Source organism: Dermacentor silvarum, chromosome 4 (genome assembly GCF_013339745.2).
Source record: "Dermacentor silvarum isolate Dsil-2018 chromosome 4, BIME_Dsil_1.4, whole genome shotgun sequence".
NCBI lineage: Eukaryota > Metazoa > Arthropoda > Arachnida > Ixodida > Ixodidae > Dermacentor > Dermacentor silvarum.
Window position 1 is genome coordinate 16,541,607 of NC_051157.2, and position 14,999 is coordinate 16,556,605.

A 14,999-nucleotide genomic window follows, 5' to 3' on the forward strand; every position below is an offset into this window, starting at 1 on the left:
CTTAGTTATAATTAATTATCTAATTAGTGAGCTTGAAATTAACGAATTCATTAATTTATAATTTTAAGTTTCACTTACATGAGTTATTTCAAAGTAGGATAATGAAAGTAATTCAAAACCTGTATATTGCATTTAGATCTTTATATTGCGGAGACAACCGCGGTGTAGAATTCAAACTGGAACACCTCAGGGAAAAGCAAGCCTTTATTTTAAACGAATGCGTCGTTTGAATTGCATAAAGTGCAAAAAAAAAATCACTAACAAAAAGTTCGACGCACACGCTAGCGGCGCACAACCAGCACTACTGACAACCGCAGGAATGGGGGTCGGGAAACGACGGATGTTGGAGCCGGCGCTGCTGTCGCATGCGCTGGCATCCAAGTGCCAGAGCTTTCCGCACTTTCCGCCTCACGGCAACGCATGGCACATGCCGCCCCTGAACACGCTACAGAATACTGTACCTTTACTTAACCTTTACTTTACTTTCTTTTTAGACTGCACAACCTTTGGGATTGGCCCACATATTAGACTACACTATCCCCGGAATCGGTGGACATTTTGCGTTGAGTAAAGCCACATTATATATGATTCCGGTTTTATACGAGCGCACTTTGAACGAGCGCTTCTGGCTTCATGTCGGCCTGTCTTTCACCAATTACGCATTATTACTGCTCCGTACATAGCTATACGCTATAACTTGGTGCATAGTTTTGTTCCAAGCTGCATTTTGACGCCTTTTTCATTGTCGTACGTGCCCTTGATAGAAGGCCCCAAATTGTCTAATTTACCAGAGGAAAGTACCCAGATCCTAAGAACCCCAAATCGATCTGAAGTCGCTAAGAAGACATTATCATCGAAACAGCGACAAATCCCTCACATTGTCTGATATTGCCCCTCACGTCGGTGTGCCGTCTTGGTTGCCGAAAGCTATCCCCGTGGTGTTGGACAAACGTTTTACAGCCTGGCTGCCTGCCCCAATTCATACACCTCCATTTGAATTTTCGATGTGGCCAAATTAACCAAAACAAAATCACTCTTTAGAAGGGTCGAACCGATGCAATAGCACACATCCGTTTGGAGAATATTAATTTACTTAACTTGATCCGGTGCTTATGCACCAGCCTAAGCCACGTGCTCTTTCGGAACTGCTCAATTCCAGGTTTACGATCTGGTTCTTGAGGTTCGTTTAGCATAAGATTACCACATACAGAATCTTAAATCCGTTATATTGAATAAATAAATTATCTGTAATAAATATATTACAATATGCAGAATCCCGAACTTCAATGCTCTAGAGTTGACATGTCTCGAGAGCTGGCACTTAACCGTCGTGCGAACATTTGGGTCCTGAGCATTTGTGCTCAGTTTTGATGTTCACTCTGCTGTGGCTGCTGTATTGACACACAAATGAACCTGTACTTTTCTTTTATTTAGATTAAAAGAAAGAGTTTTTGCACCATCGTTACTTCACTCCAGCTTAGTAAGCATTTTTTATAGCCAGCTTTCTTCTTTATTTGTATTCTCCAGAATGCCCAAGGTTTACGTTTTGTGGTGTGGGTACCGACCAGTGGCCAGATGCGGGCGTCGACTCGGAACTATGCCTCGTCCCAGTAGCTCTATTTAAGGATCCTTTCCTGAAGGGCCGGAACAAGTTGGTTCTCTGCGAAGTAATCAACTCGGACGAACGACCAAACGGTAACTATGACACCTTTCTTGTAAAGAAAATTGCGTACTGCGACACGACAGGATAACGAGTTGCCATAAGCTATAGGCCAACTTCTCTGGGTTTCATCGTATGCATCCGGCGCCAGCCGGGTACCCTCAACCACAAGACAGTAAAAAACAGCTACATGTGCGACGGTGGGATTTGAACCAGCGTCCTCAAACGGAGCAGCCCATTTCACTACTCATTAGACCAACCGTACCAGTCTTTCCATCGTGCAAGCTAGCCCCTTGAGGCGCTTAGCGCGTACGTCACGTCGCATGACAACTTAAACACAAATACGAGAGCACGCCCGTTCCCGCCATCCTTCCCTAGTGGCAGCTGGCGGTTCGATACGCTATGTGATATTGCATCGCCTTCGCGATCGGCCCAAGTCGGCGGCAGAAAGGAGCCACTCAGCGTTGCACGTTGTGTAGCCCTACCGTACACGACAAAAGTGGGACACACGTTTGCGAGGAAATTCGCGCCGGCTACTCGCTGTCATGCCTGTGCTGGACTGGGATGTGCAGCTGTGCAACTGCAGCTGTGCAGGGAGCAGCCATGCTGCAGTCTCACAAAACGACGATGCTTCGAAGTAATAATTCAGCATCGACGAGCGCCGGAACAGCGCATTGACTGAGTTGGGGAAAAAGACATGGAATTCGGCGTTACACAGCAAACGAAGAAATTCTGCAATGACGCAAGAGAAACACGCCGTATCGTCATTAGACAGTGCTTCCGAAAAAAATATTTCCACGTGCCGAGAGATCTCTGCAAGTATTTATTGCACTATTGGAAGTGTTGGAAGCAAGCCTATGTCGACAACTTTGAATTACAGCGGGGATTAAATGGTGATGCAAGGTGAAATAAATACTGACTGCAATTACAAAGTTCACCATCACACGTGGGGTAGCCATTTACAGCCCCGTATTCATGAGGAGCAACGGGGGGAGGGGGGGGGGGCATATAATGAGAGGCCGTTTATATGATAATATATCGAAGCACATCAAACAAACAAGGAAAGGTAAGAGAAAAGAGCTTGTTAATGGATATAGTTAATTTATTGTTCCCCCTATGAGACGTACAGAACATGATGCTACCCCAACCATAAGTTCGAAATTCAATCAACTAGTTCTTGTTCTTACTTTGTGTGGTGTGTTCTATCGCGCTTGTACAGATATATACTATATATGATTAGGACGGAGCGGTTGACTGCGACTGGAATATGGCTGGGACGGTACGGTGTCCCCTTGTAGTAATTGAGAAAGCTCAAAACAAAAGCTGTTTCAAAAATATCAAAAAACTTGCTGTTGAATGCAGGGCAAACAGGAACGCTTTGACGACCTCAGACATCTTTCAAGGCTAGCTGCACCAGCTTTACCGGCAGCACGCTGTAAGATATACAGGGTGCCCCAGGTAAAATTAGCCAATGTTTTAAAAACGACGCAGGGCGCTAGGAGGCTCAAACCAACTCAGTGGGGTTGAGGATCGCGTGTCCTAGTCTGCGGTATTTTTTCGTTTAGCAAATTTTATTATTTGGTATAAATTAATTGCCTAACTTTTTTAAATATTAGCTTCAGCAAGAAAGTGTCAATATGAAAGTTGTAGATCACATGCAAAAATGGTTGACTGAAGTGTTTGCAGCTAAGTACCATTGCTGGAGCTTCTTGTAATTGCCTTTAAAGAATGCCCACGAAATACGAGAACAAGTGCGTGATAGTGCCACTATTATGTCAAATATGTCAGGAAACATCACATTCTGCGATGTTTCCTGACAATTATTTCACTTACCTTATAGGAACTGAGAGCATTACAGTGACAAAGGGAGGCTTACGGCAATAATAATAACAAATGCGCACGGGGTAAATAGACATGTGTGACATCATTACGAAAATTCAAGAAATAAGAGAGAAAGAACTTGCAAATAGGGCAAAACCATTAATATGTGTAAAAGCAAGATATAGGCTGTATCAATCTAAGGAACGTATGTACAACTTACAGTGAGTATGAGGCAGAACTGACTAAGTTTTTTATTGGTTCCACGAAGCTACCGGTAATCGTCGCCTTCTCATTAAGGGAGTGATTGCTGGACGTACGGCATTATGATCTCTTTATAACCTTGAAGTTATTCACAAACTGACGTTGGCGTGAACGCCATAGAGCTGATAGTTCAAGAGACTGCAGTAGGGATTAGTGCGAAATTAGCCCACCTAACTTTCGTATGTAGTGTTTGACTAAGCTAGAAGGTGTAGTTCAGCATCACGCATTGGGCCAAACTCTCCTATACAGAGATATAATATAAATACAGTGCAAAATACTGTATTTTATAGAGTGGCAAGCTTCTTTAATTCCACTTTATTTCACATACCTACTTTGCTGTCATTGCCTCTCGGCGTTATAGTGTGTAGGATGGGCACGTTACCTACATAACACATACCTACAGAATTACGGTACAAACATTTTCAGTTAAAGATCACAGTGTAGGACCGGACAAAATAATACATGGTAATACAGGTGTAACGCAAGAAGACGTTATAAGTACTGCTAGGCAAAAAAAAAAAAAGAGAAATGCACTTACACACAAAGTCACTCAGGTGCAATGAGATTAGTTTTACCATGTTTAGAATGACACTGATCAGTAATAGGTACAATAGTATGTGGATGCTGGCTCCATACAAAGCATGTTTTCTGATATAATGACTCAGAAAGAGGTTCATGTTGTTTCAGAGACTAACACGCGTCATCCTTGCAAGAAGACGATGGAAGCTGCGAAAGACGAAGAGCCGTGGTTCGGCATCGAGCAGGAGTACGTGCTTCTGGAACAAAATGGCGTGCCGATCGGCTGGCCCAAACAGAGCCACTCGTTGAAACGCGTCCGTGAGTCAATTTCGCTTTCTTTTAAGCGAAGCTTTCTCTGCCTCTTTTCCAGAGTTTGACGTTTCATTGGGGCTCGTAACCAGTGTTTAGCGAGAGCAGGGGTACATTCTGGACATTGTCAAATTCCGCCATATTATCTGGTCAGTTCTGATTGGCTCACATGGTTTCTCACAGTGTGGCACAATTGTGGGGGTGACAATTCCGCCACATGTTCGGATTCTTGTCTTCTCTTATTAGCTCACAGGTCTGCTACGGCTTTGCTGATTGGCTCAAATCGCAAGCGTGTAGAGACGGCTCTACACTAATGTGAACGATTGGAACTCCAACGCTGCCAGTGCGATCACCGTTAAAGCATAACTTAGATAACATTTCCAACTTTTCATTTTTTGTGTGTCTATGTTCAATCAAGGTCCTGGTCAGTATAGCTAATAATAATGACGCGATTGTGCGAGCAAATCAAGACAATGGACTGAAATAATCCTTTAATGCATTGACTCAAACTAGATCAGTAGAGGTGCACAGAAGTATAATTAGACCAATTTTCCATCATAGTAACTTAGAATTGAATATAACACTTACCCTTCGTTAAAGAGGTCTTGGGTCAGTCATTATTTTACTATTACGAAATCTGGGAAGCTGGTGAAACATTGTACTAATTGTACATGGAATTGTGCATTTTGTAGATACAAAAGACAGATATGTTGTATCATGTAAGTGATGATCTTCTTACCCGCCGTGGTTGCTCAGAGGCTATGGTGTTCGGCTGCTGAGCACGAGGTCGTGGGATCGAATCCCGGCCACGGTGGCCGCATTTCGATGGGCGCGAAATGCGAAAACACGCGTATACTTAGATTTAGGTGCACGTTAAAGAACCCCAGGTGGTCCAAATTTCCGGAGTCCCTCATAACGGCGTCCCTCATAATCAGATCGCGGTTTTGGCACGCAAAACCCCATACTTTTTGATGATTTTCTTGCCGTTTAATCAAATTAATCAATTCGAACCACAAGAGAATCGCAAGGGGCAGGGCTCGTGAAGGCAGAATATTTTCTAGAGGGCAGACAGGTGACGTAGTCCCTAAAAGCAAGCCCAATAGCTTTATTGACAATGAACATGTTTCTGTGAGCTAGTTGGAGCGACATTGAAAGTATACGTACAGCGCCAGCACACGAAAAACGGAGCAAAGAACGAGACTGGAGGGAGCGCTGACTTGATACTTCACGCATTCCTCGCAAATTCCAGATACCTAAGCGAAATAAGCAGACGGAAGCAATTAATGAATTGCACAATAAAAGACAAAAGTGGTGCATTGACAATACTGACGTATACGTGTGGTTCTATGATTGATTTCACGTCGTGCCACGCAGATTTCATCCGGTCGTTGAAAATTGCTAGAAATACGCCCCAGAACACAGAGAATTGTTGAGGGGCTATTGTTTTATCTAACAGTAAAAGGAAGTCAATTCTTGAGGAAGAGGAGCAGGAGCAGCATCAGAAAAAAAAGTGTTTGATTATTTTTGGGATAACTTGACTTATTTTTCTTTATACCATCTGAATCTCGGCCAGTCTCCCGCAGTAGGTAATCGCCATCAGTGAAGGAAAACTAAACGAAACGTTGCTACTTGCAGGCGAAATTTCACGAGCCATTTTTTGAGGCAACAACAACAACTTAGCTTTGCAAGCGTTGCCAGCAATCGGGGACCAGCCCGAGAGCCGCTTATCGAATGTGTTGGAGTCATGCCTGTCAAAATGCTGCAAACGATTGTGGCGAGGACGTGGTTGAACGGATACGAATACTTTGTTTAACCGAGTCGCAATAGATATGCTGCGCGCCATCTGTCCCACCTCGCCCTATATCTGCGGCTCTATCCAAGGCCGGACAAACAGCGTTGGGTGTCTTTCTGTGCAATCTGGCCCGTGAGGACTAATCAGTCCGGTCGCTTGTCTTGTTTTGCTAACTAACTTTCGCTATGATGGACATGACCGCATTACAGTGACACATTGTGTTTTCAGTCTAGACATTTCGCAGCTGTACGAGTTTCAATTTGTTTTTTTGTTTTTTTTACATGATCCCAAGGACAGCGCGTAAAGTCCGCGCTATTCGTGCGAGAAGTGTATACGCGGTCTTAGTGTGCTTATTTTTTGCGGAACACGCACACAATAAGTGACGTAGGTAATTTCTCTCCCACGACTCTTGTATTTCGACAGAACATTAACGGAATAGCATGCTCGCCTTGTTGTGAAAAATAAAAATAATAAGCAATAGTAAATAATTTCTTGTTGTGCAGCACATTTGAGACGTACTTAAACACAGGAAATCAAAAATAAAAAAAAAACATTACTGAGTCATTTCTGAGCAACACTAAACGGTTGATGTCCGAGTAATTAATTTGAGATTTCGTGATCGCAAATACCTTCTTGTTTTTCTACATTTAAAATATAGGTCGTGAGAACAACAGGCGAAGACAAATAAAAAATAAAAAGAAAGCATTGAGTAACACGAGGACATGTGCACGTCGTACAGATTATTTCTTTTTTGTCGATTCATCAAATGTTGTGTATGAACGTTCGTGCCCTCTGAACATGGGGGAGTGTTCAGAAATGTTTCCATCCGTAGAAACATTTTCGTACTAAATTTCTAGTAATAAATTTATCAGGGTGGAAGGCGCCATCCGTGCAAACTCGGTTACTATCGCGACTCACACCAGTTTGTTCTCGCGAACCGTTCCTGCGCACAAATTACTTTGTGAACGCCGGCACTGTTCCGTCTTTTCTCTCTTTAGAAACTCGTCAGATAAGCGCTAATGTCTATGAGGCGGATGTGGAAAAAAAGTTGCTCGGTTTGGTGGCTCATTTTGTGGAACAAAAATATGATATGCCATTTATGGCTCATATCGAAGTTATGGGCAATAATTGCTATACGTGCCTCAAATTTCCTAATCGGAAATTTGTACTGTGTATCCCACGCTGCTCCGCGTGTTGGTACCCGCCCGTTGCTGCACATTGTGTTTAATGGTTCACCTTTGTGTGGTTAGTATTTTTGTGTTATCACTTACAGCATTATAATGAAGTCGAAAAGCGTTTATTAGGATGATATGAAGATGCCTGCATAATCTGTCAAACAACATGCGTTAGGCATATATTTTGAGGCGAACGTTACGGCCCTCCATCTACGACATGCATCGAGTCTTCTGGTCATCCTGGCTGGTCATTCCTGAAAAGACAGTTTTGCCGCATGTGGACTAGTGTCAAGCTCGGGTCCCCAAATGATATCGGTAACTTGCCTAGGGTAACACGGGTCATTAGAAAATTTCGATGCAAGAAAATACAAAAGAAAAATGCAGTGTGTCGCGCTCTTCATTACTGGTGTAAGTTTTCCGGAACGAGTTTTTCAAGCACCAAAACTTACTGGAGGCCCGTGTAAATATATAGGCAAGTGACAGTTCCTGTTACATAATTAATGTCGGATCGGAGCCAGACATTAATCCACGTGCGGAAAAGTTGTTTTTCTGGAAATACCGGCCAGGATTACCAGAAGACGCGATGCATGTCGCTATGGCACGAGTAGATAAGTTTATTCATAGCAGACGGCATTCTATTCAGAGCGACATTATGGCTATGGGGGATTTAGGTGACATTGTTATTCATTAAACTGCCACGGGAAGACTTGGCAAGGAGTTCTTGCAAGTGACATATGTTCGAAACTGTTGAACGATACCAATCGTTTCGTGCACTGACAGAAACTTAATCTTTTTATTTATTTGATAGATTGATTGACTGTTTGTTTGTTTCCGGGGAAAATGGTGTGTATAAACAGCTCTTCAGAACAGGACGAATTACGCAGATGACACACTCGAGAGCCTGCTCTAAAGCACTGTTTCCCTCATTCTGTGACAGGTGGTCACTGTGCCCCTCACAGAGTGAGTGAGTGAGGGAGTGAGTGATGGAGTGAGTGATGGAGTGGGTGATGGAGTGGGTGATGGAGTGGGTGCAGAGTGATTTGGTTGACATTGCAAATGTTGGCAACTATTGTGTCGTCGGCTCTGCAAGCAATAAGCTGTTCAATGATCAAATGACGATAGCATGAGGTGATATGAAAGAATGTTCCAACAAACAGTTGCCAGCCTGGTTGTATTCTTTTGTATGTACTTTATGTATTCGTGATAAGGACTGTGGGGATGTGCGTTCCTAGGAATAATTTGTTTCGAGCCAGTCGTGCTCGTGGATAGGCGGTAAGGTGCAGAGACGGTGCAAGCATTTTACACATATTTGCGGACTGAATAAAGTGGGCCACCAATAATTATACTGGCCCCCTTCCCAGGCCACTGTATACACTACAGCCTGTTTAGGTATTTCACTGCACGGGTTGCGAGAGCGCATATGTCATGTCATAATTCACGTTAGGCTTTACCACGATCGCTTGGAACGCAGACATTCTGACAACATTTCTTAAAACGCATTTTGCTTGCAGAAACCTATTTCTACGCCGTGGGTTCCGAAAACGTTGCCGGCCGGCAAGTCGCCGACGCACACGTCAAAGCGTGTTCTTACGCCGGCGTCAAGCTTTATGGCTCCAACGCTGAAGTCGTCATCTCACAGGTACAGGACACGAGTTTTATGTAATTTTAACGCGACAGCGTTATGGGACCCGTGTCGCAGAAAATTCGGCGTCGGCGTCGTCCGTGGCGGAAAAAATCATCCGCAACCACTCCAGCACAGGCTTTCTGCGTGGCGCAAGGTGTTATTCCACCAAAAATTATTCGGAACCACCCCGACCGCGCAGGCTCTTGGTTGTGGTACAAGCTATTGTTGAACAAAAATTGCATTTCTCACCGTGAAATCCGTCAGAAAAATGATAAAGTACTACTTAAGCACAACCAACAGACATGGTGGCGTCGAACTGTTATTTGAATGTACGAGAAAAACATAATTCTGTTACGAGGAAACTCAAACACAAACCTCTTTTGCCAGCATTTCTACCATAAAAACACCGGCTCACTCGGGTAGCCTACTTGCGAAAATGTTATCCAGATGGCGCTGGCATCATCGGCAGGTCAAAAATGCGTATTCGACACGCGCGCGCGTCGGAGCAATAGCAAACAATTAATAAAATAATAAAAAAGGTGCTAGGGCCTTCACATTTTAATAAAAGACCACTTATATTGCCCCTGAAGAAACGTCTTCCCAGCAATGCATTTCTGTTTAAAGGTGAAGCCGACTTTAATGGGATTGGTGTAAGCTTTGTTGTTGTAAGCTGGCTTTCCCACGTTCTGTGTTGCATTGAATGAAGCCTGCTTGCTGGGTGCGAACGATGCGATGCGAACGCGTCCCGATAACGCTATCGCGTTCTACTCTTATTAAAGTCGAAGCTTAAGCGTCCTCCAATTTTTACCTTTAATGTTTCCTCTTGCACACATTATCTGTTACCTAACAAGGCGACAGCTGTGTGGAGTCGTAAATGCCCTCCTGTCACTCTCTGCAGAGCGCGTAATGTGCGCTGGCAGCTTATATACGACGACATACTGCCGCCGGTAGGTCGGCTCCAGAGTCCGGTGGCTGCTGGCACAACGCTATGCGCTGCTGATCGTCAGCGAATGCAGTAACCGCGACGACAGGCGGCTACAAAGTCTCGTTTGATGCATTCTTTTCTTCTCTGCAATACACCAGCAAAACAAGCAGACGACTTTGAGAATGCTTCACAGCTTTAAGCAACTGCTGCCGCCGCGTAGATGCCGCCACAAATGATGTCCGTAATGTTGTCGTGGCGTGAGCTGTGAGTCGCGTCACAATGATCATGAGCAGCGGAACGCTATGTATGGCAGTCGTTATAGTAATACAGTGTAACACCGCCCCCCGGATTGAATTACGAACCACGCAAGATGACAGGACTAGAAAGAAAGACGGAACACAGCGAACGCTTTCCGTCTTTCCTGTCCTGTGGTCTGCGCTGTTCTCCATGCCATTCGCAAACCTACTAGCCCAATTTCGTACTCTCGTTTCTTCCGGTTATGCAGGTTGCAACTAGAAGACTGTCACCGTAGTTATATTTTTGTTTTAAAGAAAACAAGCGAGCTGCTATCACATTTATCTCGTTTATATTATTGTCGGAAACACAACTTTAACAGAACTCAGCGCCTAAACTTTCCTAAATGTTCACGTAAATGTGTTATTTCCTAATTAATAATCGATCATTTGGCGGTCGTCCTGTGATCTTGCCTGCTCAGTGGGAGTACCAGATCGGACCCTTGCCCGGAGTCGAGGCGGGCGACCACCTGTGGATATCCCGCTACATTCTACAGCGAGTGGCCGAGGATTTTGATGTCGTAGTCAGCTTCGAGCCACGGCCATTCAGCATCGCCAAGCTGCCTGGTTGCGCGGGTCACATCAACTTCAGCACCAAGTCTTCACGAAGCGAAGGAGGACTCGAGTAAGCCATCTATATAAGCCGTTCGAATGCATTTCTTACTGCAGGCTGTGCACAGGATGAGAACTAATAAAATAAGAGCTGAGCTCGGAAATCTTTTGCTAGCGGGAGTGAGAGAGAACGACGACATAAATAATAGTCCAGCGTATTGACAAGCCGGATAATCTCTAATGGAGGAACGACAGCCTCATTGACGTTCATGAGTAGTTTTCTGGTTTCGGATTTCTTGAGTTACACTTAAATATCTCAGCTAGCGCCAGACCATTCCTTTCACTTTCCGCTTCTTTGGGGAGGTCATACTTCCGGGAAAGAGTGGGGGAAGGCAAACTAAAGAAGGTTAAGTTCGATTAACAAATTACACTTCAGAAACACCACAAACGTTAGTCTTACTGCCAGCTTTGTGTTGATAAGGGAGCAAAGATGAGAGAAAAAAACAAGGGGCTTGAAGATCTCGAATTAGCTGCTCGTGACGTCATGAGGATTACAATGTATATATTCTGAAGAAACTAAAGAGTCAGCGGAGCTGCGTATTTTTTTTTTTTTTTTTTGTATGTTAGTACTTCTTAGTTCCTGGTCCAATTAATTTCAGTCGAGGACTATGTTTAGTTAGGTTAGGTTTGGTTTACACCTTTTCGATATTTGTTGCTACTCGATCACGGCCGAATTAGCATACTACGCTCGCATACTTTGTTCTATATTCATTTTAGCTACCTAATAAACATCTCACGCTAACAAAATTCCTTGAAACAAACTCCCTCTAGCGTAGACAAATTATCGAATTGAACCGCCATTGTAGAAGACAAAGAGAATCAACTTACTGAAAATAAAGGACTAGTTTTGCTAGATGTATATGACAGGGATATTATCCGCGAAGGAATTCCTGTCGTTTCTTACTTTCTTCTATAATATTCTTGGCAATTCAGTTATGCTGGAACATTTATGGAAGCTTTATGGCAGGAAAAAATGTAATTGCCCTCGACGTAGACGCCGCCGCCCCCTCTTCGCTCTGAAGCTAACATTAAACCAACCTCCAAACTTACAGAAGACCGTGCGTAGCTTCATGATTTTAAGTGCGAAGCACTTTAGGGGCCCTGGCTGTCAGCGTCTAATGTGATGTCATGTCGTCGTGGTCACGCGAAAAAACAAGATCTGCCGAAAACTCGAGTCTCATCATTTGGCACATACCAAAATTTGCATGGAAGGGTACGAATGTATGACTAACATGACTGATAGGTAATGACATCAATAACATCACATGCTTGTCAGTTACGTCACGATTAACGATAATAAAATCACGTGTGTCGCCTACCTGCATTGGATATGCGGATATGAGCCAGGGATATGCGGGAATTAGAAACTCGTGAAAATCGCTTCCGAAACGCCAGTCTGGTACCAACGCAGCGCAAGATATAGGGCGCCACCACACCAAAAGTGCTCGATTCCTCCTTACTTGTGCAAGAATAAGGGAAGCACCGACGCATCACTGATTCGCACTTCCCCAGGTTTCACGTTAGTGGAGCTGCATTAGCGCTGGATTTGAACTACGCAAGCGCAGAATTTGAATCCAGCGCTTAATGTAGCTCCAATACTGCTCAAATCCCGCGCTTGTGTAGTTCACACCAACGGTGAGTTAACATAAGGGAAACACTGGCGCATCACTGCTTAGCACTTCCCCAGGTTTCACGTTAGTGGAGCTGCATTAGCGCTGGATTTGAACTACACAAGCGCAGAAATTGAGCAGGATTGGAACTACATTAAGCGCAGGATTTGAGCAGGGTTTGAACTAAACACGCACAGGGTTTTTTACGTTCATTATACTTTGCTTACGTTCGGCACTACGCTGTCACAGGTCCAATGCCTTTTAGCATGTGTGTTTAGAATATTTTTCAATATATCAAGTTGACTGCATGATTTCCGTTATGTAATATTCGAATGCAGCAGTAATGCTTGATTTTGCGCAATACCCTATCATGCTTTGTATTATCACTTTGGTAATTGATTAAGAGACTGATTCATTAATTAGTTCTTCATTCTTTAATAATTCAGTGATTTATGTCAGAGGGAGAGAGAAGAAAGGGGGAAGGGAGCCAGAACTGTTCGCTCGCAATGTACGTACACTTTTTTTTTTGTTTCTTGCAGCTGGATCAACAAGGCTATTGCCAAGCTAGAACTTAAACACGAGCTCCACCTAACGGCATACGACCCCAGGAAGGAGAAATCAAACGAAGAGCGACTGCGGGGCAATCTGATGGCTACGCCCCCTCGCAAGTTTTCGGCGGACGTCTCCGCCAAGACGGTGTGCGTGCGTGTGCCGCGGCAGACCCAAGCTGCTGGGCGAGGATTTTTCGAAGACCGCAGGCCGGGCGCCAACGTGGAACCTTACCGGGCCATGCAAACACTCGTAGAAACCCTCTGTTTGGCCGAATAACGCCGAGTCAACATCTTTTCGCGAATACTAATAGGGATGACTATTCGTTTGCTAGGACCGCTGGGCTAAAACAATCTGCTTTTCATATCGGAGGTGGCACCCACGTAGGATCACTGGTACACAATGCCCTATATATCAAACAGTCGCTCGTCAGCCCTGCGGGCACGTTCGTCTTGCGACCAGTTGCATTCATGTCAGCGTGATCAACTGCGTCCGTTATATGTTATTAGTAATGTTTTGAACACCAGACAAGTGCCTGGTGTTCAAAACGCGTCTCTCTCTCATCTGTGGGGATTTTTGGAGTTTGGTTGTGGCGTCTAAGCATAACGATGGATTTCTTACCAGAATTGTGGCGGCAGCAAAACACTTGTTACTTGTGTATGGAAAATAAACATCTTGGATAACAGAACCTGTTCCAAATAAAGAAGGCGCGTCGAGCACGAGCAACATCCGTGTCTACCAGTCGTACCGGACTCGTGCCCGTATTCCTGCAGACGGGCAGAGCTTGGGCTGTTGCACCAGCAAGGTTAATTTTGCTGCGCTTCCTCCTATACACGGGCAGTCAGCACACGTTCATTCGGCGAGACGTTGCTCGAGCACTTAATTGTTTTGTTCAAGGCGTTGAGAGCCTCAACCTAATCACCTTCGGGAAGATGCATCGCACTGTGACCCTTACATGTAACCGAGCGTCCGTCACACTCAGGAGGCAGCGCAGTACCTACCAGACCACTATAGATGGCCTCCAAGTGCCGGAAATCTGCGCCGTATAACTAGTCCACAGTGGATGGCGAAATCATCACCATGAGGACACACCGCAGTCTTGTTCGCGCTGATATGTTCGGCGCGAACACTAAAAAAAAAAAAAAAAAAAAAAGGAACGTGCCACTACGAAATCTCGCAGTACATGAACTCACGGCGATTTATTCCTGTATATTGCGCAAGATGAAGCCACTGCACTGCGCAGAAACTTCGTAATGAGCCCTGTTGAGATGTGGCTGTGGCGGTGTCAAGTTTCACCAGATAACCTCCTTGGGCGATGTATACCTTTTTCGCTTTCCCCTTTTCATGGGGGTGGAATGGTCCCGCTTTTCTTGGCTGCTGGTCCCCAATGTATACAAATAGATGCGGACAAATAAATGATGATGTATTGAATTGAATTCTAGGGCTGTTCGTGCCAAAACCAGGATATTAATTATGAAGCGCACGCCGTAGTTGGGGGCTCCGGATTAATTTTGACCACCAGGGGATCTTGAATGAGGATAAATACAGATGTATAAATGAATGAATCAATTATACGTATCGTTTATCTTGTGAAAGGCGGACACTTGTTATTGTGCCAGGAAATTGATGCGCGAACTTACAGGACGAACACCACTTTGTCGTACCTTTCTTGGGTTACACGGTAGCTCTCTCCCTCCCTCGCACTCTCTCTATTTCGTGTAATTTAATTCAAGTCAGTATTATTTTACTAAGGCAGAGGGACGCTTTATGATGGTCTTTGAGACCACTTTGATTCAGCGCACGTTTCAGCCTGAAACCGTTTCTTACGAACAGTGTACTCTAAAAGTCT

The 14,999-nt window shown here is 44.4% G+C and overlaps 1 protein-coding gene across 3 annotated transcripts in view; it reads left to right on the top strand.

Annotated features, from left to right (window-relative positions):
* The window catches only part of LOC119449527 (glutamine synthetase, mitochondrial-like), a 50,013-nt gene extending 35,449 nt beyond the window's left edge, over positions 1-14,564 (top strand). The window contains exons 2-6 of one of the 3 annotated variants that reach the window (XM_049665283.1): positions 1,528-1,695; positions 4,430-4,579; positions 9,049-9,176; positions 10,802-11,004; positions 13,141-14,564. In XM_049665283.1, the coding sequence (XP_049521240.1) occupies positions 1,528-1,695; positions 4,430-4,579; positions 9,049-9,176; positions 10,802-11,004; positions 13,141-13,429 (938 nt within the window). In that variant the 3' untranslated portion in view covers positions 13,430-14,564. The remainder of the gene's footprint in view (positions 1-1,527; positions 1,696-4,429; positions 4,580-9,048; positions 9,177-10,801; positions 11,005-13,140) is intronic. The other 2 variants (XM_049665284.1, XM_049665285.1) reach the window with 2 other exon arrangements.
* Positions 14,565-14,999: the final 435 nt, after the last annotated feature.